The 27,367-nt window shown below is 39.3% G+C and overlaps 1 protein-coding gene across 2 annotated transcripts in view; it reads left to right on the top strand.

The window, feature by feature from the left end:
* The window catches only part of LOC126262717 (probable cytochrome P450 304a1), a 202,098-nt gene that overhangs the window by 160,453 nt on the left and 14,278 nt on the right, over positions 1-27,367 (top strand). The window contains exons 6-9 of one of the 2 annotated variants that reach the window (XR_007546756.1): positions 6,368-6,548; positions 10,175-10,292; positions 23,492-23,633; positions 23,934-24,166. Coding sequence is in view for 1 of the 2 variants with exons in the window: in XM_049959512.1 (XP_049815469.1) it covers positions 6,368-6,548; positions 10,175-10,292; positions 23,492-23,633; positions 23,934-24,106 (614 nt within the window). In the remaining variant the exon portion in view is untranslated. The remainder of the gene's footprint in view (positions 1-6,367; positions 6,549-10,174; positions 10,293-23,491; positions 23,634-23,933; positions 24,167-27,367) is intronic. The other variant, XM_049959512.1, reaches the window with a different exon arrangement.

Below are 27,367 nucleotides of genomic sequence, written 5' to 3'. Positions count from 1 at the left end.
GCTGCACAAGGTTTGAACTCGTAACCTTTCACTTTGTAGCACAATACCTTAGCCATTACGCTCACATTGCTCGTCAGGCTGTGTTATTCATGAAGACTCTAACATGTCACGCAAAATACTGACAAACACTTGGTATGACTATGAATTACTCATGCTTCGTCGAAGTACAATAGGAAATAAACAATTACCGCTGTTCTTTATTGCGAAAAAGCGGTTCGTAAGATTGATACAAACACCTTTCCTTGCTATCGCTTGAGTTAGGAGTCTTATTGCTTGTTTGGTTTAATTAATTAATAGAATATGAAGCAATTGGTATAAAGAATGCTTTTTCCAAACTTTCTATAAAAGAAAGTCTGCTATCAAGACATTGCTTTTGTCCTATTACTTTATTTATGACTGAACGTTTCTAAAACTGGAGATACTCGTCCCTGCTCTGCACTGCAGTCGAGATCTGGCAACGTCGTTCTCTGTTCATTGGCTGACTGTGTTTTGTGACGTCAGCTGCGCAGAACGAACCTAACCTCGGCCGCCAACATAAATGACGCGCACTTTAGTACTCCAGCAGCGACAGCACTGCCCTGGCCCGCGCCGACTGCTACCGCCATGCAGCAGCACTGCTCAGTTGCTGCTGGAGTACTAGTTGTTCTTCGAGTTTCATTGTCCCTGTTAATACGCATCGATAAAGCGAATATCGCGCGCTAGACTAATTTGGGACCGCTCTATCGAATGGGTACCTAAAATTCCTCTTTAGAAATCATTTTTTTATAACGGAAAACAAAACGACGCTTTTTGTCGACGGAAGGCGTCACGTGAAAGACGTGATCGACAGTATTTGTTTGTTGGGCAGGCTCCAGTCAGACATTCCTAGGGTGACCAGATGCAATTGTTTAAAAAGGAGGACAAACAGATTCAGAAAGGAGGAGAAGGGAAGAAAAAAGAGGACACGTCTAATGGGTCAACTGCAGATGAGGATACCACCCGTCAGATTTGGACAAGTCACGTGACTGCCGGGAATTACCGGTAAAACTAGTAGTTAATTGTTACTGATGGTCAGGTGGTGGTTAACTGAGCAATATAAAAAATAATTGAAAACATTGATTGTGGTGACAGTGTGGCGCCAATTGTTTTGTTCTGTCAACAACATGGAATTGTTTACAAAGCGAAAAACGTAAGACCATCTCTCTTCATTCGAAGCACCGCTACCAACATCTACAATTCAAGCAGCAGCTGACAACATGTAAACTGCACTTTAACCTTCCGAATACAAATAAATTGAATGACTACGAAACAATGAAATAAAACCATGACAGTTAATCTGTCGAGTTATTTCTTACCTTTATTGGCCACTGAGACGTACGTTCCAGCTCCACATATCTTACATTCCGCATAAAATTCATTTCTCCCTTTCTTGAAAGCCGCATATTTGCAGGAAAGGACATCAGAAAATGTACACTTTCGTTTAGGCATAGCCAAATATTTTACGTAATTCACTCGGTTAAAAATTACACTCACAAATCACACGTACACTACAGGAAGCCAAGCCAATACAAAGCGAAGATACGAAACGAAAATTTTAAATAATCGATATTTGCATTCGCTTATAGGTCGATCAACGATAGCATCGACGATCCTGGTGCCACCTACTAAAGCCGGGTTCACACAGGCAACAAAAGTATCGCCACTGCTAATGGCGAACTGCAGTTGCTTTGTAGTTGCATGTGTGAACTCCTAGTTTTCGGTGGCGCCATTTAAGACGCGCAACTTTTGTCACGCCACAAAAAGTTGAACTTGGTTCTACTTTGTTGCGCCATTTTGCCCTCTCCACAATCGAATAACGTCATTCGATTGCTACCTCGCGGCTGGATTCAAACATTTGTAGTGCCTATTCGTTTGCAGATAGTGCTTTTGTTTGTGCGTTTGCTATTAATATGTCGAAAAAGTGGTCAACAGCGACAATTATGAGATTCTTGGAGGTGTATCAAGAACGAGAATGCCTTTGGAACCACAAAAGCGAATCATACAAAGACAGAAATTTGAGAGATGCTGCATTAATTGAAATAGTAAACAGTATGCGTGAGTATGTACCTGGAATTGATGTAGCTACAACAAAATTAAAAATTCGAAATGCTTACATGAATGAATATAAAAAAAGTACTGAAATCACTTAAGAGTCGTGCGTCTACAGACGCTATTTATAAACCCAGCCTTGCTTGGTTTGAAGCTGCAGACCGGTTCTTAAAACATGTAGTCGAGACAAGAGAGACGAGAAACACTTTGGTAAGTAATATTTTACATTGCTTATGTTTCCAAAACATCTTCTTTAGTAGTATGTACAGCCGTTTAATCAGCTGAGACAGGTGACGCCATTTTGCAAACTGCGCAATTACGAAGAATTTGTGGCGTCCTGTGTGAACGGTAGCTCAGAGCGCCACTCCAGAATGACTTGACTTGTGGCGATACTTTCGTTGCGTGTGTGAACCCGGCTTAACACCGCCTTCGTGCATGTTTATCACGAAGGTGTGCCAATAGTAAAAGTATTTAAGAAAAGAGCAATAGAACGGGACGAATTGTAAATTTAACTGTATTACGCTCAACTTTGCGAAAAAGCCGGACACTAAAAATCCGCCCGGACCCCGGACAAAGAGCTAAAAAGGAGGACATGTCCGGATTAATCCGGACGTCTGGTCACCCTAGACATTCCCAAAACAAAGTTGCAGATATCTCCCTATATCTATTGGATATTACACACTTATGCCAGCGCTTTTTCCAATCCCCAAACAGTTCTATATCTTTGGGATAGCTTTCAGATCTCTCAGCGACGCGTTTTAAATCCCCTCTATGCCTACGAAACGATGGCGCTTTAAGGTTTTGTTTATATTTAGGACCAGAACAAAGCCACATGGGGCCATGTCTGGGGAATCTGGAGGCTGGGGCATCATTACAGTATTGTTTTCGGCCAAATCATTCAGGAGCAGGTAACAAGGGATGAGCAGGTGCATTTTCATGGTGCAAAACTGATTAATTTTTAGCCCCCTTTCTGGGTCTTTCTTTCGGATTTTCCTTGCTCATGTTTCAGTAGGAAGAATTCATGGTTCACTAAGCCGTTAAAACCGAAAAATACGGCGAGCGTACCCTCCACATTCGATCGCATTTGTCGATTTTTTTAAAAGGCAATACACAATGTTTGTACTGTGACTATTCAGCTTTGATTTCGACGCCATATCCGTATATCAAAGTTTCCTCCTCTTGTTATGACATGTTTCATTTCTCCTGCATAGTTGTTTACCTCATCTAGTGAGTTCTGGGCAACCTTTATTCGGCGAATTTTGATAGTTTTAGAATAAATTCTGCGGTCACGCATTTCGTAGCGAAAACATCCGAAAAAGTTTCGCGGTATGAGTCGGTTGATACGCCAGTATCATCTGGGACATCTCTGATGGGGTTCGGTGATCATTCATAATCATTTCTTGCGATTTCGTGTGTTGGGGTGACCACAACACTTACCATCTTCAACATCTTCACGGCCTTCTTCGAAACCCTTATACTGCTCATTGTTTAACTCAAGGCAGACTAACCAAAATCAATATATTACATTTATAAAACTTTGATGCTCTTTATACCATTCTTACAGCAAAATTTAATACTGTTTTCCTGATTCATTTTCATACAAAACAAATAAACGCCAACACTACCAAAATCCATCTATCCTGTTCAAACAACTTCCGTGACTGCAGACGGTGACGACTTCGACAACCGCTTACATTTGGACAGGGGAACACCCATCACTTTCAAGGCACAAATGCAACGAGAGAACACTCTGCGAGGAAATGTAAACCCTCAGTAGGCGGTGATACGCCAACCAAGGACGATAATACGGCTTGTACACTAAAACAAAATAAAATATATAAAAAACTAGGCACCACGAAGTAATTATCGAATGGAGCGGGAATAATTTGTCTGTGCATCTACATCACATCTACCGATTTCCGTCCCATTCAGATAATTCCTTCGTGGTGCGTCGTGAACGGTCCAAGATCAGTATGGTTCAAATGGCTCTCAGCACTATGGGACTTAATTTCTGAGGTCATCAGTCCCCTAGAACTTAGAACTACTTAAACCTAACTAACCTAAGGACATCACACACATCCATGCCCGAGGCAGGATTCGAACCTGCGACCGTAGCAGTCGCGTGGTTCGACTGTAGCGCCTAGAACCGCTCGGCCACTCTGGCCGGCCAAGATCAGATGTGCAACACTGAGTAACATAGCCGGATAGAGGCGTTGTGGTCATGTGGTCACAATGTTTGACTACTTTTTTTTTCACAAAATTATGAACTGGTCGCCCGGACATTGACGTGTCTGCTCGTTGTATTTAAATTTGTGTCTGTATAGAGGTGTAACGTCCGTTTGTAACAATGACATGTAAAAAAGTGACCTACAGACATACGTACCTCCTATTTAAATTTGCTTTACTTCACGTCTATGTTCACAAATTTTTAAGTTCTCAGACTACTGGTTTCGGTCAGCAATGATCATCTGCAGATCTTTTTTTTATGAAAACATGTCGTAATATACTGGTGCCAAAGTCGCATCGTCAAATGATAAACACAAAATCAGCGCCAGCGTCGCCAACATATACAAATAAAAGTATACACAAGAGTCATCTTGTCACCAGCACTTCTGTTTCTGTTGGAGGCATATATCGCTCAAATCGTTCAGATCAAGATAAGACCAGACACACAAGATGAACACGCAAACCAAAAACACAACACTGAACAAGACAGGTAACCAGAGGATGCAGAGACTGCAAAGTAACGATGAACACAATACAAAAAAGGAATAACGTAACGGAAACTTGGCAGTGCATTAAGGCAGTACACTTCCTATCAGAGGATTAAACAGATTCTCAGAGAAAACGTCACGCGCAGGAGATCAATTCCCATAATATAACAATGACTGCAGCCGTAACGACAGCATCAGCAGCCAAGAAAATATGTGGTAAGCAACAGCCTGACAATGACTATACTACGCAAGCAGATGCATGGAGCCATATGCAGCAGACCACAAACGATACAACACACAAAACTGAACACCTACCAATCACAAACAAAGAAGAAACTAATCAAAAACCACAAAACTTGGAAATAGAGCACTGAGACATCACAAAAACCAACAAAATTACTTCTTTGACAATGGGCCCCTAGAGGAGGATATATGCACTAACAGATTGGGAAGGCAAGATATTTTTCACACTGCCCAGAGTTTCATATCACGATAGTTAGAGTCTTATAACGGCCTTGTACGCCAAAAACTGGTAAACTAAATAAAAATGTCTTTTATACTACAGTATAGCGTCGATTATCCGAACGTCGGTCAACCGAACGACCGCTTAACCGAACTGTGTACTCGCTCGCACCTGTTACCCTCCCACCCTACCGTCCATCATCCCCCTCACTCCCAAACGAAGTTTCCCACAGTAGTTGCCGCACTGGGCCACCGTTGGCTGAACATTGCTTCTAATGGGGCCTTCACAAGGCGCTGCTGAACGGCCAAGCCGCCAGTCGCTGTGTTTCAACAATCAGCACACTTCTGTCGGCTTGGCACTGGCAGTAGAAGTAGCGGCAGTATCAAAGCTGTTCACAGCAACAGCTGCGCCAGCTTAGAGTTGAGGCGTGCCGCTCCGCGCAGTTTGAAGGATTGCGCGCCTCCAAGAAGAGCTTCTCAGGGTGCAAACAGTCACCTTCTGTTCCCTGTTACGACCACTTGTGTGCTGCTGCGTGAAGAAGTAAACTTGACGATACAAAATGCTTAAACGTATGTTACTTTGTAATACTAAAAGAGATGCCTGTTTTTATGAAAAAAATTACTGTACAGTACTTCTTTTTGGCAAATAAACATGTACAGTTCGATTATCCGAACAAACCAGTTTTCCGAACACCCATGTCCCCCAATTAATTCGAATAATCGACGCTCTACTGTACTTGTAATGAAATGTAATGCCATAAATGGTCCAAATAGATGATGCAACATCAATAAAGATAAAAGTAAATATCGAAACATTGGCTATTGTCAAAGACATCACCCGTGTGCATTCCCATAAGTTGTTTGAAAATTTTATTTGGTGGTAGAAACTCAAATTTCACACATGTTACATTTTTGACACATGACAACATACTAAATGTCTACTATGGCTGACACTGTACACATTCTTTTCAAACGTATTTAGCAGCACAACAACGGAAATATCGACAAACTGGACTGTTACAGCATAACAAATTACAAATTTTCCTTTTTTACACATCTTATATATCATGAGAAATTGGTATCCACTAATCGGAGTAAATGGATGGAAACATTGGCTGTTACAGCAGAGCAGCTGTCCCTGATTCTGCTGGATTTCTTCTTCCCGGCTGCCTCTGTGCTATCAGCCACCTTGACGTGGGCACTCATCTATGTGGTTCACAACCCAGAAGTGATGAGGAAGGTGCAGGACGAATTGGATGCAGTCGTGGGCCGCGGGAGGCTACCCACGCTAGACGATCGGCCCAAGTGAGCACGTCACACGTATCTCAGCACACTTTATATTTATACACATTACTACGAGGGTCATTCTAAAATTAACCAGACAGATATAACACTGATGAGGCATCTGTCCTGGTGGCATTGCGGGTATGTGACGTAGTAAGGAAAGAATGTAAGTGGAGCAGAGAATTTGTGGAGCAGGGAATTCGTAACACAGGTTGCAAATGGGAAAATCCAACTGCTTTTAATAAAGGGCAGATTATTATAACCCAGCACCTGAGAACAAGAATCTCTGAAACGATGAAGCTGGTCGGCTACTCGTGTGCTACTGTCATGAGCACCTACAAAAAATGATTGAAAACATGAGTAAGTGACAAAGTATTGTATGTCCTAATCTTACAACAGAATGTGTAGGTTGGAGGCTTGCCTGTTCTGTAAAGCAGATCTGATGACAGAATACTATTCTAGTGCAGGCGCATTTGTTTTCGAGCTCACGTTGTCGAACATGGGGTACTTCACATACCACTATCATTTTCTCCTTCTTTCGTGTTGCATCTGCATATGGTGTGTGGTAAGAATGATTGTTGGGGACCTACATATGAGCTCAAATTTCTCTGAATTTACCAACCTAGTAACTTCTACAGACCCGTGTCTGACTTCTTTATGTTTCCATGTTGACTGAACAACACTTTCAGTTATGACTTCAGCACATACTGGCTCTCTGTGATCGTACTGTGCACCAGTGGTAACGTGTTGCCTGGCCAAATGAATCACATTCCTTATTACACCAAGTTGATTGTCATGATCAGATATGTCATCATGTAGGTGAAGAGATGCTCAAAAAATATACTGTGCCACGGATGCTGGCTGCTGGGAATGGTATAATCCTATAGGTGACATTCACCTGGGCTCCCAAGAGGCCAGTGGTAGTGACTGAAGGTACAGTGACAGCTGTACACTATGTGAGCATTATTGCGGATCACTTGCATCCACTCATTTTCGATGTCTTCCCTGATGGCGATAGCTTCTTTTAGCAGGGTAACTGTCAATGTCACAAGTCCATAATTACGCTACAGTGGTTTACAGAGCATGATAGGGACCTCACATTAATGTCTTGGTCACAAAATTCTCCTGATTTGAACCCACTAGAACACATCTGGGATGCTATTGGTCACTAGCTCCATGCTCCCAAACCAGCAGCTCATAATTTAGGGGAGTGGGGGAATTGTGTGACCCGTGGGTAGGTTCAAAATGGTTCAAATGGCTCTGAGCACTATGGGACTCAACTGCTGAGGTCATTAGTCCCCTAGAACTTAGAACTAGTTAAACCTAACTAACCTAAGGACAGCACAAACATCCATGCCCGAGGCAGGATTCGAACCTGCGACCGTAGCGGTCTTGCGGTTCCAGACTGCAGCGCCTTTAACTGCACGGCCACTTCGGCCGGCCCCGTGGGTAGGTATATGGTGCCATATACCTCTGGAACCCCCAGCAAGAACTTGTCGAATCGGTGACACACAAAACCTCTGCTGTACTGTGTTCCAAAGTTATATGAAGTGGCAATTAAGCAGATGGTCATAATGTTTTGGCTCATTGGTGTATGAAAATGATATGGTGAATCAGTTGTAAACTCAGTAACGTCAGGAAATTGTAGTGAACTTCAGTAAGATCTGCAGGATGCAGAAGAATTGTACAGAGACTGATAGTTAACCTTCAGCATTAAATAAATGTAATGTATGGCAACTAAACAGGTGGAAAGTTCAGTATTATTTTGTTAAAAAACTATTCAGTTACATAATTAAAAAACAATATCTAGAAACAGCAACAATGGCAAAATATCGAGAAGTGCCTCTCCAGGATAACTGAAGATGGAAAATGAACATAAAACTTGTTGCAGGAAAGTCAGACGCTTGATTGAGAGTTATTAAAAGTATCTGACTGAAATATAATTCAGCCACAAAACTGGAAGTTAGCAAATCTTTCTTTTGATCATTTCTTGAATATTAGTCATCAGTTTGGGACTCTCACATGAACAGAGGAGATAGAGAATGGACAAAGAAAAGCTGTAATTTTCATCAGGTTTTCATTTAGTAAGTATGACAGCATTACAGAGATGCTCGTGAAAATCCTATGGCAGTTGCTATGAGAAATTTTCTACTGCACAGAGATGAGAGGTTTATTGTTGAATTTCTGATAATCATTTTACTTCCTCAGATACGGGTCTGTAGAAATTACTAGGTTGGTAAATTCAGAGAAATTTGAACTCATATGTAGGCCCCCAACAATCATTTTTACCACACACCATATGCAGATGCAACACGAAAGAAGGAGAAAATAATAGTGGTATGTGAAGTACCCTCTTCTTTATTTTAACTTATGATGAAACTTGGATACATAATTCTGTGTCAGAGCACAAGACTCAAAGCATGCAGTGGAAACACTCTGTATCACCTGTTCATAATGAATACAAAGTGCAACCTTGGGTGGTGTGCTAATATGAACCATCTTTCTTAGTGCCACAGTCACATTTTCTGTGATTTTTTAGAGGAGCAATGTACTATCAACAGCCTACACTACTCAGGCATGACTGAGAACAGAGTCAAGCCCACACAGAGGAGGAAATTTCCAGGAGGGCAGAGAAAATGCATGATGCTTCTTCAAGACAAAGTACAACCACATATACAACAACCGATGCAGCAGACTATTGGTAGAATGGATGGGAGGGTTCCTACTTCACGTTCCTTATAGCTCTGACCTTGCCCTTTTGGGTCTTTGTCTGTTTGGTCTCATGAAAGAAGCTTTGCATGACATCAAGTCCAATGGTAAAACAGAGGTAAATAACAAAGTTCAAAATTTGTTTCGAAATAAAGGTAAATAATTTTTCATGGAGAAAGAAGAAGATTTGAAAGAAGATGGCATGAGTGCATACAACTATTTGAATGCATGGTGTTTGTTCCTTTGAAAGAACAGACACCACACAGATCCCACAGCTGTACAAACATTATATGTAAAGTGAAAGGGAGAGTGCACATAAGTTGTAGGGAATTTCAAGGAAAAATAAGAGAAAAAGTTGTTCTGATTAAGTAAACCAGTTTGCTGTACAACTATTTGTCTGTTTGGTTATTGAATGACCCTCTTATTTTATTATTATTATTATTGTTATTGTAATTAAATTATTTGGCAATGAAGATTTTATTCTTTTGTTCCAATATATATGATTTGTTATATAGGTTATTCTTACGTATCTCCACAATCACTGAGTTTCATTTCATCCCTCAATTCAAGCACTTTCACTTTTTTCCTTAATCAGGGATTTAAGACCTCTCTAGATAAACTGTCCCACTCCCCTACTTCTTTATTTGTGAATGGAAATTTGCTCACAGATTTGTTTATTTCTTTATTTGCCCTAAGATGTATGGTTTGGCATCTAGTGGCTGTAGTAAACTGTGATAACTATTACATAAAAATAAAAAGTTCACCATAATTTCATAACACAGTTTGTGGACAAATCTCTCTAATCTTTATTCGTAACTCCATTAATTTCAATGAATATCCCACATTTTTTCACGTTTCTCATCAACTTCCAAATTTAAAATTCATTTTAAGCTATGTCAAATGAAAACTGGAGTGCTTATGCTCCTTTCTTCTTGCAGCCTGCCATATACAGAAGCAACACTACGGGAGGTGATGAGGATTCGAACCGTCACCCCCATCTCTGTACCCCATAAGGCCATGGAAGACACCACCCTCCAGGGTTATACTGTGCCCAAAGTGAGTCTTAGTGACTAGTGTTTTATTCGTCTCATAACATACAATTTCTAATCATATGATTAGTGTACAGGAGACATGTCAAAGGAATGGATAACACTACTTAGGCCTAATTGGTACAAAGAATTTTAACATTAATATAAACTTTTATTTTTCTTTCCTCCCTTTTGTGAAGGGTAGCTACATTTACACACAAGACTATATGTAAATTTATCCTGCTCAAATGTTCAGTTCATCCTTCATGAACGCCTTGATAGTGTAGTAGCAGCGTTTGAAAGGGTATATCATATAGCTTTGTTTTCAGTGTCTCTAGGTTCATACTGAACATTCTTTCCTTTTATCTTGTTATGAATTTTCATTGCCATATACTGAGGAGACTGTGCATGTAGGTTTAAGTGATGAGTGGAAAGCATAAAATTGTCTTTGTTTCTCATGTTATACGCATGATTGAAACAGTTTTTCTCGAATAACTCTAAATTGCTATGTAGAAAGATGATAATATCATAGATGTATAATAACTGTTGTTTTTCAAATAGTGGGCGACATGATGTCCTTAGATGGGTAGTACACATGTTCCTTATTATTCTTTTCTGTAACTTTAGTTTGTGCAATATATTCCTTGAATTTCCCCAAAAAATAATACCATACCTTACAACAGATTGAAAGTAGCTGTGGTATGCAATTTTCCTTGTATTCATGTCTGTCGCACCAGCTAACAATTGCATAGCAAATGCAAAGCTACATAATTTGTTTAACAGGTAGTCAACATGCTTATTCCAATTTAAATTTTTATCTAGGTTTAACCCTAAAAACTTCACAGAATCTACTTCTTCTATATCCTGATTTTTATGAGTTATTTTAATTTCTTGGGGCTTTGACTGTTTTGTTCTGAACTGGACCATGTGGGTTTTGGGGGTGTTCAATCTTAATCCATTCTGTTGGAACCATGTTTCTAGTTTGTTCATTGTGTTTATTATGTGGAGAGGGATGTTTTCTGGCTCCTGGTTTTCAATTAATACAGATGTGTCATCTGCAAATAAAATCGATGGAGCATTTATATTGTTCGGTAAACCATTATCATAGAACAAGAACAGAATAGGTCCTAGAATCGAGCCTTGAGGGACACCTTGGGCTACTGTTTTCCATTTTGAATAGTAATTTGCTGCATTTGATGAGACAATCACTCTTTGTTTCCTATTTGACAAGTATGAAGTAAGCCAATTTAGAACATTACCCTTGATCCCATACTTGTTAAGCTTATAGATGAGCAGTGCATGATTTACAGAGTCAAAGGCTTTTGTGAGATCACAAAAGATTCCTGCAACTTTATTATGGTTGTCTAATGATGTGCTGATCTTGTCGATAAACTTGTTTATTGCATCAGTAGTAATTTTGCTATGCTGGAAACCAAATTGGTTTTCCGTAATAATATCATATTTCTCCATAAAATTTCGAATCTGATTAGCAGCAGCATTTTCAAAAATTTTTGATAGGACTGGAAGGAGGGAGATTGGACAATAATTCCCCATATCATCTCTTGACCCATTTTTGAGCAATGGTTTTACTTCTGCATACTTCAGCACCTCTGGGAAGCTTCCTTGTTCAAAGGATTGGTTTATTATTTTAGATAGTGGGTATCCTATTATTTTACACACAAATTTAAGGACTTTTGCTGGTATTCCATCCCAACGTGCAGAATTTTTGTTTTTTAGTTTTAATATAATTTTTTCTACATCTATTTATGTGCTTCTTTACTTCCGCAGTGAATATGTCGAACCAAAAAATCTGCAAGTGAGCTGGAAATTTCCAAAAAATTAATGAGTAATTTGTATCATGGGTTAAAGAAGTATGCACATGCTGCAGTGGCCAATGTGCTGTGAGGTTATTTATACACAAGTCCACAAGAGATATATCATCACAGACTTTTTAAAGAAGTGTCTTTTACAAATAGATTTTATATTTATAGCTCACCTATACACAGTTTAATACTATTTGAACTACATCTTTTGTGTTCATATGTATCTCATAACTTGGTTTTGTATTGTAACAAATGGAATTTAGTCTATCTTGATTTGACATTTAATAATAAACTACAATGGAGACATGATGTGTGAGGCAAGATAAAGAAGGTTATCTTTCGATCTGTAGTCAGTGACAGCTCGTGAGTATAGATTCTGGGTGTTCACAAATTTTTAGATTCAAAAAAATTTGAGAGTGTGAAGCTAATAGCATCTGCTGTATAACAGTTATACTTATCAACAGGTTTATATAGCTACAGCCCCTGCCAATAATAACAACAACAATGATAATAATAATAACAATACTATGAAGAGGATAGTCGCTACTCACCATATATTGGAGATGCTGAGTCGCAGAAAAGTACAATAAAAAGACAGTCGGGAAGTTAGCTTTCGGCCAACAAGGCCTTTGCCAAAAACACACACACAACTCACTCGCTCATGACCTCAGTCTCTGGTGGAAAAGGCCTTGTTGGCCGAAAGCTAACTTTCCGACAGGCTTTTTGTTGTCCCGTTCTGGGACTCAGCATTTCTGCTATGTGGTAAGTAGCAACTACCCTTTTCATAATATTTGTGCATTCCATTCTGGATTTTCCATTGTTTAATAATAATAATAATAATAATAAAATGCATAACTTATCTGACACAAGAAAGAATTGTTCTTTTGGAATTGCGTTGTTTTGTACGTAGTTAAGTACAGGTTAGGACAATAATGAAATAATGTTTAGGCTCTCTGTTCTTCTTATGTATAAGTTGGAGTTTCCGTACTTTTCATTTTTTCGGACAAATTTACAAGATCCCTAACAGATTTATTTGTTCACGAATTTACTCCTGGGCTGAAAATCAGATATCCTTAAGCTATACCTACACAACAACTTATGCTAACTTCACAGTTTCTTGTTAAATGTTTGCTTGTAGTCATGCTTATTTGATTTTTGTCGCTCTCTCACCCGAAGGATCTGTTCTCAGAAGCCCTATTTCCTTTGCAGCTAACTTTTCCTAGCAATTTACTTTTCTGTTATCAGATTGACATTTTACTCTGTAGCAGAGTGTGCGCTGATATGAAACTTCCTGGCAGATTGAAGCTGAGTGCCAGAACGAGACTCGAACTCGGGATCTTTGCCTTTCATGGACAAGTGCTCTACTGATTGAGCTAGCCGAGTAGCCTCATGACTCATCCTCACAGCTTTACTTTTTTGTTAGCATTTAAAATAGATTCAACATAGTTCAAAAGCCAATTCCCGCACAGTAAACAACCAACTCTAAACACGAAGTGCCGTTTGTGGAAATGATTAAATTCAAGTAGTAATGTCTACCAACATGGTCACTTGACTAGGATACAAATGAGAACCATAAGGGCCTAAATCACACCACCGTCGATCCCTCATTTAAGTGAATATCAGAGAAACCAGTGATACAGCTTTTCGTCAATTTTCATATATACAATGTGGGCCTAGAGCAGACAAACGTGACTCACCATAGGATCAAAAGATATCAGAAGCATGAATGAAAGCTCCAGTCTCGTAACTGACAGTGATGTGCTTTAGGCCCTTATGATCCTCAGCGCCTCAAATGGATTACTGTATTATAAAATACATAACTTACTACAACTCATTCAGAAACCCACAAAATAGGTTTGCTGTCAGTACAACATTAACATATACTGGCGTCTGATCTAATTTCACAACACTGAATGAATTATCAATCTGAGGTGTGTGCTGTCATCGTCAGAACAAACTTTATGTAAACATTACACTATGCAATCTTCTGCGTTTGCTGGAATCTCATTAGATTTCATTTTACATGGAGCAGAAGCGAAGCTGTCTCGAGTACAGTCAAAATACAATAATTAGGATACGTTTTATGCTGTGCGTTACACGTACATCAACTCGTTGATGATACGAGACAACAGCTTTACCGGTGCTTTTTACTTGGACAGCATTGGCCAGGCATGTGATCCTACTAACCTGCTGTGATGTAAAAATGTATAAAAAGACGAGCAGAGAAACAATATAGCTTTGAATGTCGTTTAATTTTTAAATAGAAAGAAGTAATATATGGCAAAACTCAGGCGATATGCTTCTTAGGTGACGGGACGGAAAACATAGCATGCTCTCGATCTTAGCTAACATAGTATTGTAATTGAAAACAAGAGTGATGAAAATTCCTGACTTTAAGAAGGGTAATTTTTCTTCATGAGCTATGTGTGGTGCAAAAGCGCTGATTTTCCATACAGTTAAGTATTGTTTGAAGCCACTGAAGGTAGTACAGTCACTCGTCTGGTAATCTCTAAACTCCTTCCGTATTTGACTCCGAGGGAATACGGTACATTTTAGTACTGCTACATTGATAATGAGGCAATCAGCAACAGAATCCCAAGCCAACAAAAAAATCCACGTTTTCTCCTCCTCCTTTATGACGTGCTGCTCTGCATTTCGCCATCGCTCGGCAGAGACGTGTTACAAAGCTTGGTGCATTAGTTCCAGTAATAATAATAATAATAATAATAATTTTATTGTCGTTCAGCTGATTACAGCAATAGACAAAGTCAAGAGCATATATTTCTACATAAACTACTATATCGAAGTGAATTGGTTTACATAAAATAGGTACACGTTAGAATACAGTATTTTCATCTTCAAAGAATTCATCAATGGAGTAAAACGGATTGTTCACTAGTAGCTTGTATAATTTAGCTTTAAAGATATTTACAGGCAGTTCTTTAAAGTCAGCACTTAGTCTATTAAACATCCTTAGTCCAAGAAGTAGGTAAGAGTTATGCGATTTTGATAATCTATGATATGGTACGTCTACAGATGTTCTGTTTCTAGTATTATGGCTATGAATATCACTTCTCAACACAAAATTAGACACATTGTTTCTAATGTACATTAAAACATTGTAGATGAATATGTTTACTACTGTAAGACACTGCAATTTAATAAACAGAGGTTTACAATGTTCTGTTTTATCAGAATCCGTTATTATTCTTATTACTTTCTTCTGTAAAAGTAAAATGTCATTTACATGACAGCTACTACCCCACAGTAAAATTCCATAAGAGATGATGCTTTGGAAGAAGGCAAAATATGCTGATCTCACATAGTCATTGGGAACATGTCTTTTTAAATTTCTAATTAGAAAAATCACTCTTGAAAGCCTACCCAATATATTTTTAATGTGTGGTTCCCACGTCAATTTATTGTCAATAGTAACACCTAAAAATTTAACAGTTTCTAATTCCTGGTAGTTAGGAATCTCTCTGAGGCTAAAGTAAAGTGTCTGGGTTTTGTTTTCATTTAGCAAGAAGCCATTAGCTTTGAACCATAATGAGGACTGAGCAATGGTATTTTCGGTCAGTGTTTTCAGTGTACCTAGATCAGAGCTTTTATGTAGAAAAGTTGTGTCATCAGCATACAATATTGTATGAGATTTTATGAATAAGGGCAGGTCATTAATCGTTAGTATAAACAGTAAAGGTCCAAGCACCGACCCTTGAGGCACTCCGTACCTAACATTAACCAAATTTGATTTCTCCCTACCAATGCACACAACTTGTTGACGGTTCTCTAGAAAAGACCTGAACATATTTATACTGTTGTCATCAAAACCATAGTAAACTAGCTTATTCAGCACAGTGTCATGCTCTACACAGTCAATGGCTCTGCTCAGATCACAAAATGTAACCTGGGCATAGTCCCTAGCCTCGAACACATCTAGGACTAATTTTACGAGGGAGTCCATTGCATCTGTTGTGGATTTACCTTTCCTAAATCCAAACTGTTTATCACTAATTATATTTAGTTTACCCAAGTAGGCACTAACTTGCTCATACATAATCGTTTCTAAAATTTTTGAAAAAACTGGGGTCATGGATATAGGTCGGTAGCTAGCGGGACAGTTCTTTTCCCCTTTTTTGTATATGGGCACAACTCTAGAAATTTTTAGTATGTCGTGGAACTTACTTTCAACTAGGCATTTGTTAACACAAAAGGTTAATGGATAAATCACACAATCAATAACATCTTTCAACAAATTACATGACATATCATAGTAATCAACACTAACTGAAGGTTTGAAATTTTTCACTGTTTTTAGGATATTATTTGGGCTCACTTCTGTGAAAGTGAAGGTGCTTGGGGGAAGCTTTTCAAAGCATCTGTCCATAATACTAAGTGCATTTTCAGGTGGTTTGATTATTGAACTACTAATTTCTTCAATGGACTGAATGCAATATTTATTAAAATCTTCTGGGTTAATGGCAATTTCCTCTTTGTGTTTAGAGTGTGCAATGGAGTTTATTACACTCCAGGCCTTCTTGCATTTATTGTTAGATTTTTCAATGTTTACTATGTTATGCAGTTTCTTTGCTTCATTTATTGCCTTCCTGTACTTGCATTTAGCTTTAGCATACAGGTCTTTATACAGTTCTGATTTACCGGCTTTGTACAGACTAGAATACAGCATAACAGTATTTTTCAGCTGCCCTAACTGTGGAGTATACCATTCCTTCGTTTTCCTTTTCTTGTAATTACTACTAATATTCACTGTACATTTTTTCAGAGGGATGCTATTTTCAAATACATTTAAAAAGATGGAGAAAAACTTTGTGAATACAATATCGGCTGAACAGTGTTGAAGCCTAATAAAACATATGTCCGAACTGAAATAAGTGAGGGCATGTCTAAACCTATCCATCCTCTCTCTGCTCACTGGTCTAGTAATCACAGTTTTAGATTCTGGTTTGGTGCAGTCTGAAGTTACATTATTAAGACTCAGATATACTGCATCATGGTCTGAGAAAGGGAAAGTAATTACATCAGTGGACATACAAGTTCTCTTAATATTTGTAAATATATTGTCTAGACAGGATGAGCCTGGTAGGTTTGCAGTTAACATAGTACATGTTAAATTGTCGAAGCACATTTTTGAGCTCTGTCACAGTTTTTAGTTTTTCTGTCCTGCAGGACATCAAAACTTGAATTGATATCCCCTCCAATGACAACATTGTATTTTTTCCATTTCGGTATACATAAGTACATTAAGAGTTCCTCAAGTTTCTCCAGAAAGATATGGGGGTCACCACTAGGTGGCCTGTACACTACTACTACCATTAGCTTAAGGCTCTCAATTACTAGACCTGACATTTCAAAATGCATTTCATCACAAAGGGTATTGAGATCTATCCTGCCACAGTTTGGTGCAAGAGGTGTTTTGGCATATATTGCTACCCCACCACGTAAGTGCTGTTTTCTGCAATAGCAACTAAGTAGTGTGTAATCATCCAATACTTTGTACCCAAGCTCATCCTCTTTACACCAATGTTCACTTAAACATAGAATATCTATCACGTTTTCATTTGAAAATTCGTTGACAATTAAGTTTTTATCTGCCATGCTCTGAATATTGAGGTAGCATATTTTAAACTCTACTTTAGGCATTACTTTTTTTGCGTATTCTCTTAGTTGACATGACCTACTGTTACTGCATGAAAGTTGACCAGGTTGTGTCCTTATGTTACTAGAACACCCAACCTGGTCTATGCATACAAGTTTTTTGTCATCTCAGTTGAAACATAATCAAAAAAATGGTTCAAATGGCTCTGAGCACTATGGGACTCAACATCTTAGGTCATAAGTCCCCTAGAACTTAGAACTACTTAAACCTAACTAACCTAAGGACATCACACACACCCATGCCCGAGGCAGGATTCGAACCTGCGACCGTAGCAGTCCCGCGGTTCCGGACTGCAGCGCCAGAACCGCTAGACCACCGCGGCCGGCGAAACATAATCCAAACACATTACTGGTCTTTTTTCCTTCTCTAGCTTATCCAATACTATTCCGATAATTGTATCACTTAAAACACGTTTACCTAGATAAATGAAATGTTGACCATGCTTGGTATGCCATTCTCTGCTACAACTACTGATTTTAATTAGGGAAACATTCTTAAAGTGCTTACAGATAGCTTTGTACTCCTTGTTTGTCTGCTCCACTTCCTTATTCACGCATGACCACTGGGGCAAATCATGTCGATGTGGCACACTAACAACAATCACGTTGGTGTGGGTTAACATTCCGAGAGTCTTCTTCAGTGTCGAAGTAGCAATCTTCCTTTCGTTTCTGCTGACGTCGTTTGCTCCGGCCATTACCACTACAAAGTCTCTTTCCGCGAGGCCTGGAATCACACGAGGTCCGCTTTCCGTTAACATAGCTGCTAATCCTCTGGCGTAACTGTCTGAATAAATCTTGATTGTACGTTTTTTCTTATACCTTCCTTGGCTGTTCGCTAAATTTTGAGAGTCCTGCACCACCGTATCAGATGAGTGTGCTGATACAGTTTCTATGTCATCTGTGTTTTGAAGCGAATTATATTTGTTATTTAATGGTAACACGAAGTCCTGCCTATGTTTATTGTTAATATGTGTGTAAGCGCCCCCCTTCGATTTTACAGTTACCCATCTACAGCTACGCCTGTTGTGAGCCGTTTTAGTCGTAGCTTCACTTTTTGGCAATCCTTCCATAGGTTTGGGGATATTAAGACATACCTGATGACCAATCTCTTCCAATTTAAGCTTGAGTCTTCTGTTTTCATCACTCAGAATTTTTGTGTCCTCTCATAGCTCAGCAATAATTAACAACAGATCATTTTCGGAGGATGAAGCACCGATTTTTACATCTCTGGTTTTTGTTTTACCATGCCATTGCTCCGACTTGTGTGGATTTAAGACATATTTCTCGTACAGTTTTTTTAATTCGTCCTGTAAGAGTCCAATAATTGTAATATATGATAGGTTTTCCTTTTTGATACTGTCGGTCTTCCTTGCTGCATCACACGTACACGTTTCTTGACCATTAAGGGATGCAGCCCTTTGTTTACAATCCGCACAGTTCCACATAGTCGCACAATTATCGTCGCTTCTCAGTGAAAGATCAACCTTTCCGCAACGAAAATAAAATTTATGGTTACACTGGACACAGACGAAGCCACTTTTAACAGGTTTCGTGCACTTTTTGCAAGATAGACACTGTAAAACACTATTTTCGCGAACTTCTATATTCAATACTTCCGCAACTGACGCCATCTTGGAACTGCCATGTGGCAGCTTAAATGTCTTGTTATTTCTCGTGACAGATCCCTTAACTTGCCTCCAGATGAGCTATATTGGGTTCAGATTGCAATATTACGGAGACAACTATAAAAATGCAACATTTTTACAGTGTGCTCGATGCCGCGAAAATTGTTTTCCACGTTTCTACAATGCTTTTCACTCTGTCTCTTTGAGAGACCACATCTATCCTACAAAACAATTGGCGTATTAAAATGAAGAATATCTGATTTTTCATTTTTCTCCAGAAAATGTAATTGTGTAATGTTTTCTTAATTTTAAAAGTCTTTAACAATTTTTTATAAATTTCGATAATTAAGAATGTATATTTGCAATGAAAACCAAAGTTTTACGTGCGATATGTCATTAGAAACTAGAAGACATGCATTTTTCTTGAAAAATGATGGTTAAATATGAATTAATTAATGTATATTTGATGACTCCTATATTTAAATGACTTCGGTATTCAAACCAAACATAAAGACATTGTAGCTCACAACAAGTTTCGAACCGCCACCCGCCAGCATACACGATAATCATTCCACTAAGCTACCATTTACGCCATGCATACAAGTAAAATACTTTGTCTTTTATTTATTACATAGTGTGTCTTGAAAACATCAAAAGCTGATTTTTCTATGTAATCTTGTGAAAAACATTAAGAACAACTCATTTCTCACCATTGACAGTGTTCCGCGCGCATGTTTCACTACGAAGCAGGAAGCAGTGTTACCCATTTTCACAGTACTTATGAACACCAAGACAATCAGAGCACAAATAGCTTTTACAGAGACGCAGCTCGTGTTCGTGCGGTAGCGTTCTCGCTTCCCGCGCCCGGGTTCGATTCCCGGCGGGGTCAGGGATTTTCTCTGCCTCGTGATGACTGGGTGTTGTGTGATGTCCTTAGGTTAGTTAGGTTTAAGTAGTTCTAAGTTCTAGGGGACTGATGACCATAGATGTTCAGTCCCATAGTGCTCAGACCCATTTGAACCATAAACGATTTTTAAAATAAAAAATACGTAGTTGAAAGTATGATTAAGAAAAACGTTGGTGGCTGTTAATACATCAGAAAGTCTTAAAGATTCTTTTGCAGTGACATAGTAATAATATATCTAATACGTGAGTTGGATCTACTTCCAAAAGACCATGGTACGAGGGCTACAGCTGCTGAACAATTATTGCATTTGTTTATTTCCCTCACTCTCATCTGATACTTTCCCCTCTATGGGGGAGTGTGTTGAGGAGTTTGTAGTGTTTTGGCTTTTACTCCAAGTGTTTGATGGTGTGTGTGATTTTTGTTGTTGTGATTATTGGATGTCTGTGTAACGTCATGATTGTTCTGTGTGTGTCTGGTACTTGCCTGAGGTTGGTGAGGTGATTGATTTTAGGGGGAAGGGAACAGGATTAGGAATTGGAGATAGGGATTTTCCGTTCGACTTATACGCTGAAGATCGTCATTCAATGTTTGTGCTTGTCATGGGACATGTCATACTGACCTAGGGAGCGGATGAGGTCATTTCCAGATCTGGAAGAGCTCTCATAGATGGCCCTTGCCAGTTCTTGGAAATGCTCGTTCAGGAAGAGGATGTCAGCTGTGGCGTGCAGAACATCAGTGGGGAAACCCAGTGTTAGATGCAGTGCCCTCCTGAGGGCATGGTCCTGGAGCCTCTGGAGTTTGTCCAGATGCTGCTTTGCCACATTTCCCCAGACAGGGCATGCATACTCCATTACCAGCCGTATAATTAATTGCCTGATACACATTTACTCCTACAGAGCTGGGAAGGGAGCTAGATGTGTTGAGGATTGGGTGTAGGATGGACATTCTGGCACATAATTTTCTATAGACCTCATGTATGTGGGACTCCATGTTAAGATGAGAGTCCAAGGTTACACCAAGATACTTACTTGAACGGCATTACCTTTTTAGTACCGGATTAACGATAAGCAAAGTTAACTTTGTGACTAACGTTGCGGTACACAGATATGCTACAGAACCGCATCACCCCTACCCTATGGGATAAATACCTGCTGGAATGTACGACGTTAATGCAGGATGGCAGCAGACCGTATTATTCGTTTCGGACCTCTTGATAAGTATGGAAGTGTGATTACGCATGTCAATCACATCGCTAGATCTACAGTAAAGCGGTGTAAGGTCCGGAGATCGGGCAGGCCACCTAACTGGGCCACCTTGTCCAGTCCACCTACCAGGGAACTTACGGGCTATTCAGAAGTCGTCGTGCTCGTATAATAAATAAATAAATATATAAATAAATTACATCACGCGAGTTGCACATACACAAAAAAGTCTCCTAAAAACGTGCACAACAGAACGTGTGCTTTTGACCCTCATTCCATGTTTCGCATAGTCTAGAGGAACAGTAATATGTTAGATTTAAGTACCGTATCTTTCACATTGCAGCATCTATGTTAGTTTAACAGCAATCAGAGAAAAATAACCACTAAATCCGCAAGGTGTCGAAAGTTAGGATGTTCATGTGCTCTTACACAGCAGCTGCCACTGCCTGTAGTCATTTTTAAGTAGAAAGGCATACTGTTCTTTTGTTAGCCTTATTTAGGAACAGAACTTTCTCCTAACATAAAACTACTTGGGTGCAAAAAGTCATTGGTCACATCAGGTGGCAATCTAGGATGAGAGCTTCATTCAACTTTAATGTAATGAAATTTGTAAAGGAAATTAAAGTTTAGTGAGAAGAAAGAAAAACTTTGAGGTTTGCCAGTGACATTGTAATTCCATCACAGACAGTAAAGGAATGAGTAGCATCTTGAAAAGATGTTAGATGTTAAGATGAACACCACCAAAGTAAAACAGGGTTGATGGAATGTAGTTGAATTAAATGAGGTGATGTTGAAGGAGTTAGAGTAGGAAATGAGACACTAAAAGTAACAGTTGAGTTTGCTGTTCGAATTGAAGTTAATAGGATATAAAGTACAGACAGCAAAAGAGAGAAACACATTTCCGAAAAAGAGAAATTTGTTACTATATAATATAAATTTAAGCATTAGGGAGTCCTTCCTGAAATTGTTTGTCTGGAGTGTTGCCTTGTACAGAAGTGAAATGTGATAAGCAGTTCAGGCAAGAATGGAACACAAGCTTTTGAAATATGTTGCTACAAAGGATGCTGAATATTAGATGTGTAGATTAAGTAATGGACACTTACATTTTAAGATTCAAAAATTGTGGAATTCTTACCACAACAATATGTTGAATAAAAATCTTTTTGAATTACACAAATTCTCAAAGAAGACAAAATGTTCTTCTTTATAAAGAACAAAATGATGGTTTCAATTAAGATATGTGAGTCCTAAAACAAGTAATTATTAGCAAAGTCAGATTTTTAAGTGCAAGAGCTTTCCATGAGTCTTCAGTTACGAATACTTCCTTAACTATATCTAGACAACAATATAAATTATGGTATATTGCTACTCACCCCTTAGAGGAAGTGTTGAGTGGCAGACAGGCATTTCTAAAAGTATATTGAAAAGTAAACTAAGCTATCGGATTCATCGAATTTAGAAGTGTGTGTGTGTGTCTGTGTGTGTGTGTGTGTGTGTGTGTGTGTGTGTAAAATGTTCTTGTCTCAATCAAAGCCTCCGCTATGTGGTGAATAGCAATCTACACTAATTCATATTGTTTTATTTTTCCATCCTAGATTTTCAAATAGCTGTATCATGAACAATAAAGAGTAAAATTTAACATTTTTTTTTGGTACTACACACTTGGCTGTTCCTGTTTCACCTAAGAAACATTCATTTATTTCAATATTAGAATAAACTAGTTGCAAACAAGGATTAGTCAAGACTGTGGATCTTGTGCACTGTATACAGATTTATATGCTGTTGTTCTTGGGTCTTTTTCTGGTATTTTTGGAACAAGGGATTGCATTACAGGCTTCAGCTTTAGTGAATATCAAAAACATGGGGATAATGAATAGTGCTTGACTTTCAGTTGAGAGTGAATTTTCCATCAGAATACTAATTCCTCCCTTGTATGTGAGTTACAAATTAACACAATATGTGAAAGAACTGAATATGTGATTTTCTTATTGTAGGGAACCGTTGTGATAACATGCTTAATTAGCATGCACATGGATGGAGATCTGTGGGGTGATCCAAACAACTTCAGACCTGAGAGGTTTTTGGATACTGATGGAAAACTCAGCAAGAAAGACTTTACCCTGCCATTTGGGGCTGGTATGTATACTGCCTCTTTAGCGTTACAGACATTTTTTAGATTTACGAAGAATCCAATCTGGTAACACTGCTACCCACCTTTGACCAATGCAGCACTACAAGAACAGTATTATATAAGTTGTGTTTAAGAGAGAGAAAGTATTCACTGTCATTGAGTTGTTCATGTCATAACAAATTGCCACAATTATATATGAACCCCAATTTTTATCTTTGTCTTATTGCATCTCATTTAAGACTTTTTAGACATTTGCTGATAACAGAAGAAGAGTATGCACACATACAGACCCGTCTATGTTGCAGGTAAACGGCTGTGTGCTGGAGAGACTTTTGCCCGCCAGAATTTGTTTCTCACATTCTCGACACTCCTGCAGAACTTTTCAGTCAAGCCAGATGGCCTGCCTCTGCCAGACAGCAACATTCCAGGCATCATCGAGACAGCTCCTGCATTCTGGGCACGGTTTGTGCCTCGCTGATAGGACATATCACATTCCCAGGTGAACATCCACAATGAAAATACAGGCATGAGGCAAGAGGTACATTTATTAATAATCGGATTAGGATACTGGACAAACATTAGAAATTAGTACTACATTTCAGTATGGTATAAAAAGCTCTTGCTGAATGTGAATAATTAAGAAGTAAAGGTACAAACTCGCTAACTCACTGAAACACACACACACACACACACACACACACACACACACACACAATATCTGTACACAGGGTGTCCCAGCTATCTTGTCCACCCAAAATATCTCTGGAACAATAACAGCTATTGGAAAACGACTTTCACTGGTATCAATGTAGGGCTGTGGCCCATGAATGTACATATTTGGAAACATTCTAAAACGAAAGCATATGTGTTTTTTAACACAAACTTACGTTTTTTTTAAATGGACCTCCTGTATTTTTTCTTCAGCAATCCATAGCATGACAAAGCACATACACAATGGCGTTGATTGCATCGCAATATTCCCATTACATGCCGAGATATTGAGACGCGAAGTTGACGCTTGAAACACCCGACATGCGCTGCTAGCACACGTCCTGAGGCTCAGGCGTGAACCCCATGCCGCCCGTAATCGCGATGTGATTGACATGTGTAATCACACTTCCATACTTATCAAGAGGTCCGAAACGAATAATACGGTCTGCTGCCATCAACTCTCATAAGCACATAATGGTTTCCCTCTTGCACGTTTTACGTATTTACGTACACAATATGAACCAGTACCGATCGGTGTCACCCATCAGGTTGTCTTATTTATCCTGCACACCCAAAATAAGGTTTATCTAATGCGTTATATGACCCATTGTGCCTGTCGCGCAGGGCCTGGCTCTACCTAGTCAAGTGTCCAACGTAGTTCCCACCACTGCCACAGTTACCACTTCGCCTTGTTTATGATTTGCGACCCATGCAAACTCCTGTACTCCACCACCCTCCGAGCATCCCATTTGTTGTTGCTTTGGTGTGCAGTACACCGCTTGCCAGTGTAGTCGTGCCTCAGAGTAATCTAGTGACGGCACGGAGGTAGTACACATTGTGAATAAACGTTGTGTTATGGAACTTATACTGTACAGTATAATGTACACACATGAAGATATGGTAGAAATGCTGCTGATCTATGGAGAATGTACGTTGACGGGAAATACGTTATGAGATTGCTTGTTTGTTGATATTACTGTTAGCGAACATTATGATTATTAAGTTAATATGTCTGTTTTCTACCCTACTCTACATACCTGTACTGTACCCTGTTGTAGGTGGACGAAATGCTGTTCAGGCAGAACGACTGTACAGAAGACGATTCCCTGACAAGCCATCACCTTCGCGCCGGATGTTTGGTCGTCTCACATCTCGTCTACGTGAAACGGGAAGCTTAAATCCAAGACCTCAACATCGTCCTAGAACACACACAGATGAACGTGCTGAAGTTGCTGTGCTCGCTACCATAGCTGTGAATCCTCAAATCAGCACACGTCAAATTGAACGTGAAGTTGGTGTGTCGAAATCAAGTGCACAGCGTATTCTTAAACGTCATAAATTTCATCCTTACCATGTTCATTTACACCAGGATCTTCATGGAAATGACTTCCGCAATAGGGTAACATTTTGTTGGTGGGCTCAGCAAACACTTCTGACTAATCCAAATTTTTTTTGCAGATGTTCTCTTTACCGACGAGGCATCATTCTCCAACAAAGGAATTGTCAATATGAGGAATATGCATTATTGGTCCGCAGACAATCCAAAATGGCTCTGTCAGGTAGAGCATCAACGTCCGTGGAAAGTTAATGTTTGGTGTGGGATTATTGGAGATGTCATTATCGGACCTTTCTTTATAAATGGCATCCGAAATGGCAGACAATACTCCAGATTTATACGACACAATCTTCCTGTTCTCTTGGACACCGTACCTCTGAACCAGAGAATGGTCATGTGGTATCAGCATGACGGATGCCCTCCACATAACGCCTTACGAGCACGACGACTTCTGAACCGTAAGTTCCCTGGTAGGTGGATTGGACGAGGTGGCCTAGTTAGGTGGCCTGCCCGATCTCCGGACCTTACACCGCTGGATTATTTTCTTTGGGGAGCAGTGAAGGATGCTGTTTACCAACATGAACCAACAACACCAGAGGACATGAAGCAACGCATTATTGATGCTTGTACAGCCATCAAAGAGGAAACAGTAGCATGAAGTAGGGCATCCTTCGTCCGCAGAGTGACCCTATGTATGCAAGCTAATGGGCATCACTTTGAGCATGAGATGTGAACGCTATGTTTAGTATGTAGTGCTGGTATCACAGTGGAAGTTTCTACAAAGGGCCAATTTACCCAGTGATGTTAAGAAACATTTGTTTGCAACAATTTATCATTTAACGCATTAGATAAACATAACATTGATAATTATGTGATAATAAAACTACTTGGTTAAACATGTTTACATTCATCTTCTATATCCTACCTGAACTTCCCAAATCAAAATATTTTTACCTAAACAACGGTAAAACTTTTAGTCCACTTGCTCGTTTCACTAAAACTATCAACATGAATTATGCTGTTACGAGTGAATGATTAACTGTCACTTGCACTAGATCTACAGTAAAGTAAAGTTTTAACGTTGAACGGCATTACCTTTTTAGTAACGGATTAACGATAAGCAAAGTTAACTTTGTGACTAACGTTGCGGTACACAGATATGCTACAGAACCGCATCACCCCTACCGTATGGGATAAATACCTGCTGGAATGTACGACGTTAATGCAGGATGGCAGCAGACCGTATTATTCGTTTCGGACCTCTTGATAAGTATGGAAGTGTTATTACGCATGTCAATCACATCGCGATTACGGGCAGCATGGGGTTCACGCCTGAGCCTCAGGACGTGTGCTAGCAGCGCATGTCGGGTGTTTCAAGCGTCAACTTCGCGTCTTAATATCTCGGGATGTAATGGGAATATTGCGATGCAATCAACGCCATTGTGTATGTGCTTTGTCATGCTTCCAAATAATATCTCGGGATGTAATGGGAATATTGCGATGCAATCAACGCCATTGTGTATGTGCTTTGTCATGTTTCCAAATATGTACAGTCATGGGCCCCAGCCCTACATTGATACCGGTGAAAGTTGTTTTCCAATAGCTGTTATTGTTCCAGAGATATTTTGGGTGGACAGGATAGCTGGGACATCCTGTAGATACATTGTGCTGGCTGAATACATAAGCCAGGAC

The sequence above is a fragment of the Schistocerca nitens genome, chromosome 1 (assembly GCF_023898315.1).
Source record: "Schistocerca nitens isolate TAMUIC-IGC-003100 chromosome 1, iqSchNite1.1, whole genome shotgun sequence".
Classification (NCBI taxonomy): domain Eukaryota; kingdom Metazoa; phylum Arthropoda; class Insecta; order Orthoptera; family Acrididae; genus Schistocerca; species Schistocerca nitens.
This window is presented reverse-complemented; position numbering and strand designations above follow the sequence as displayed.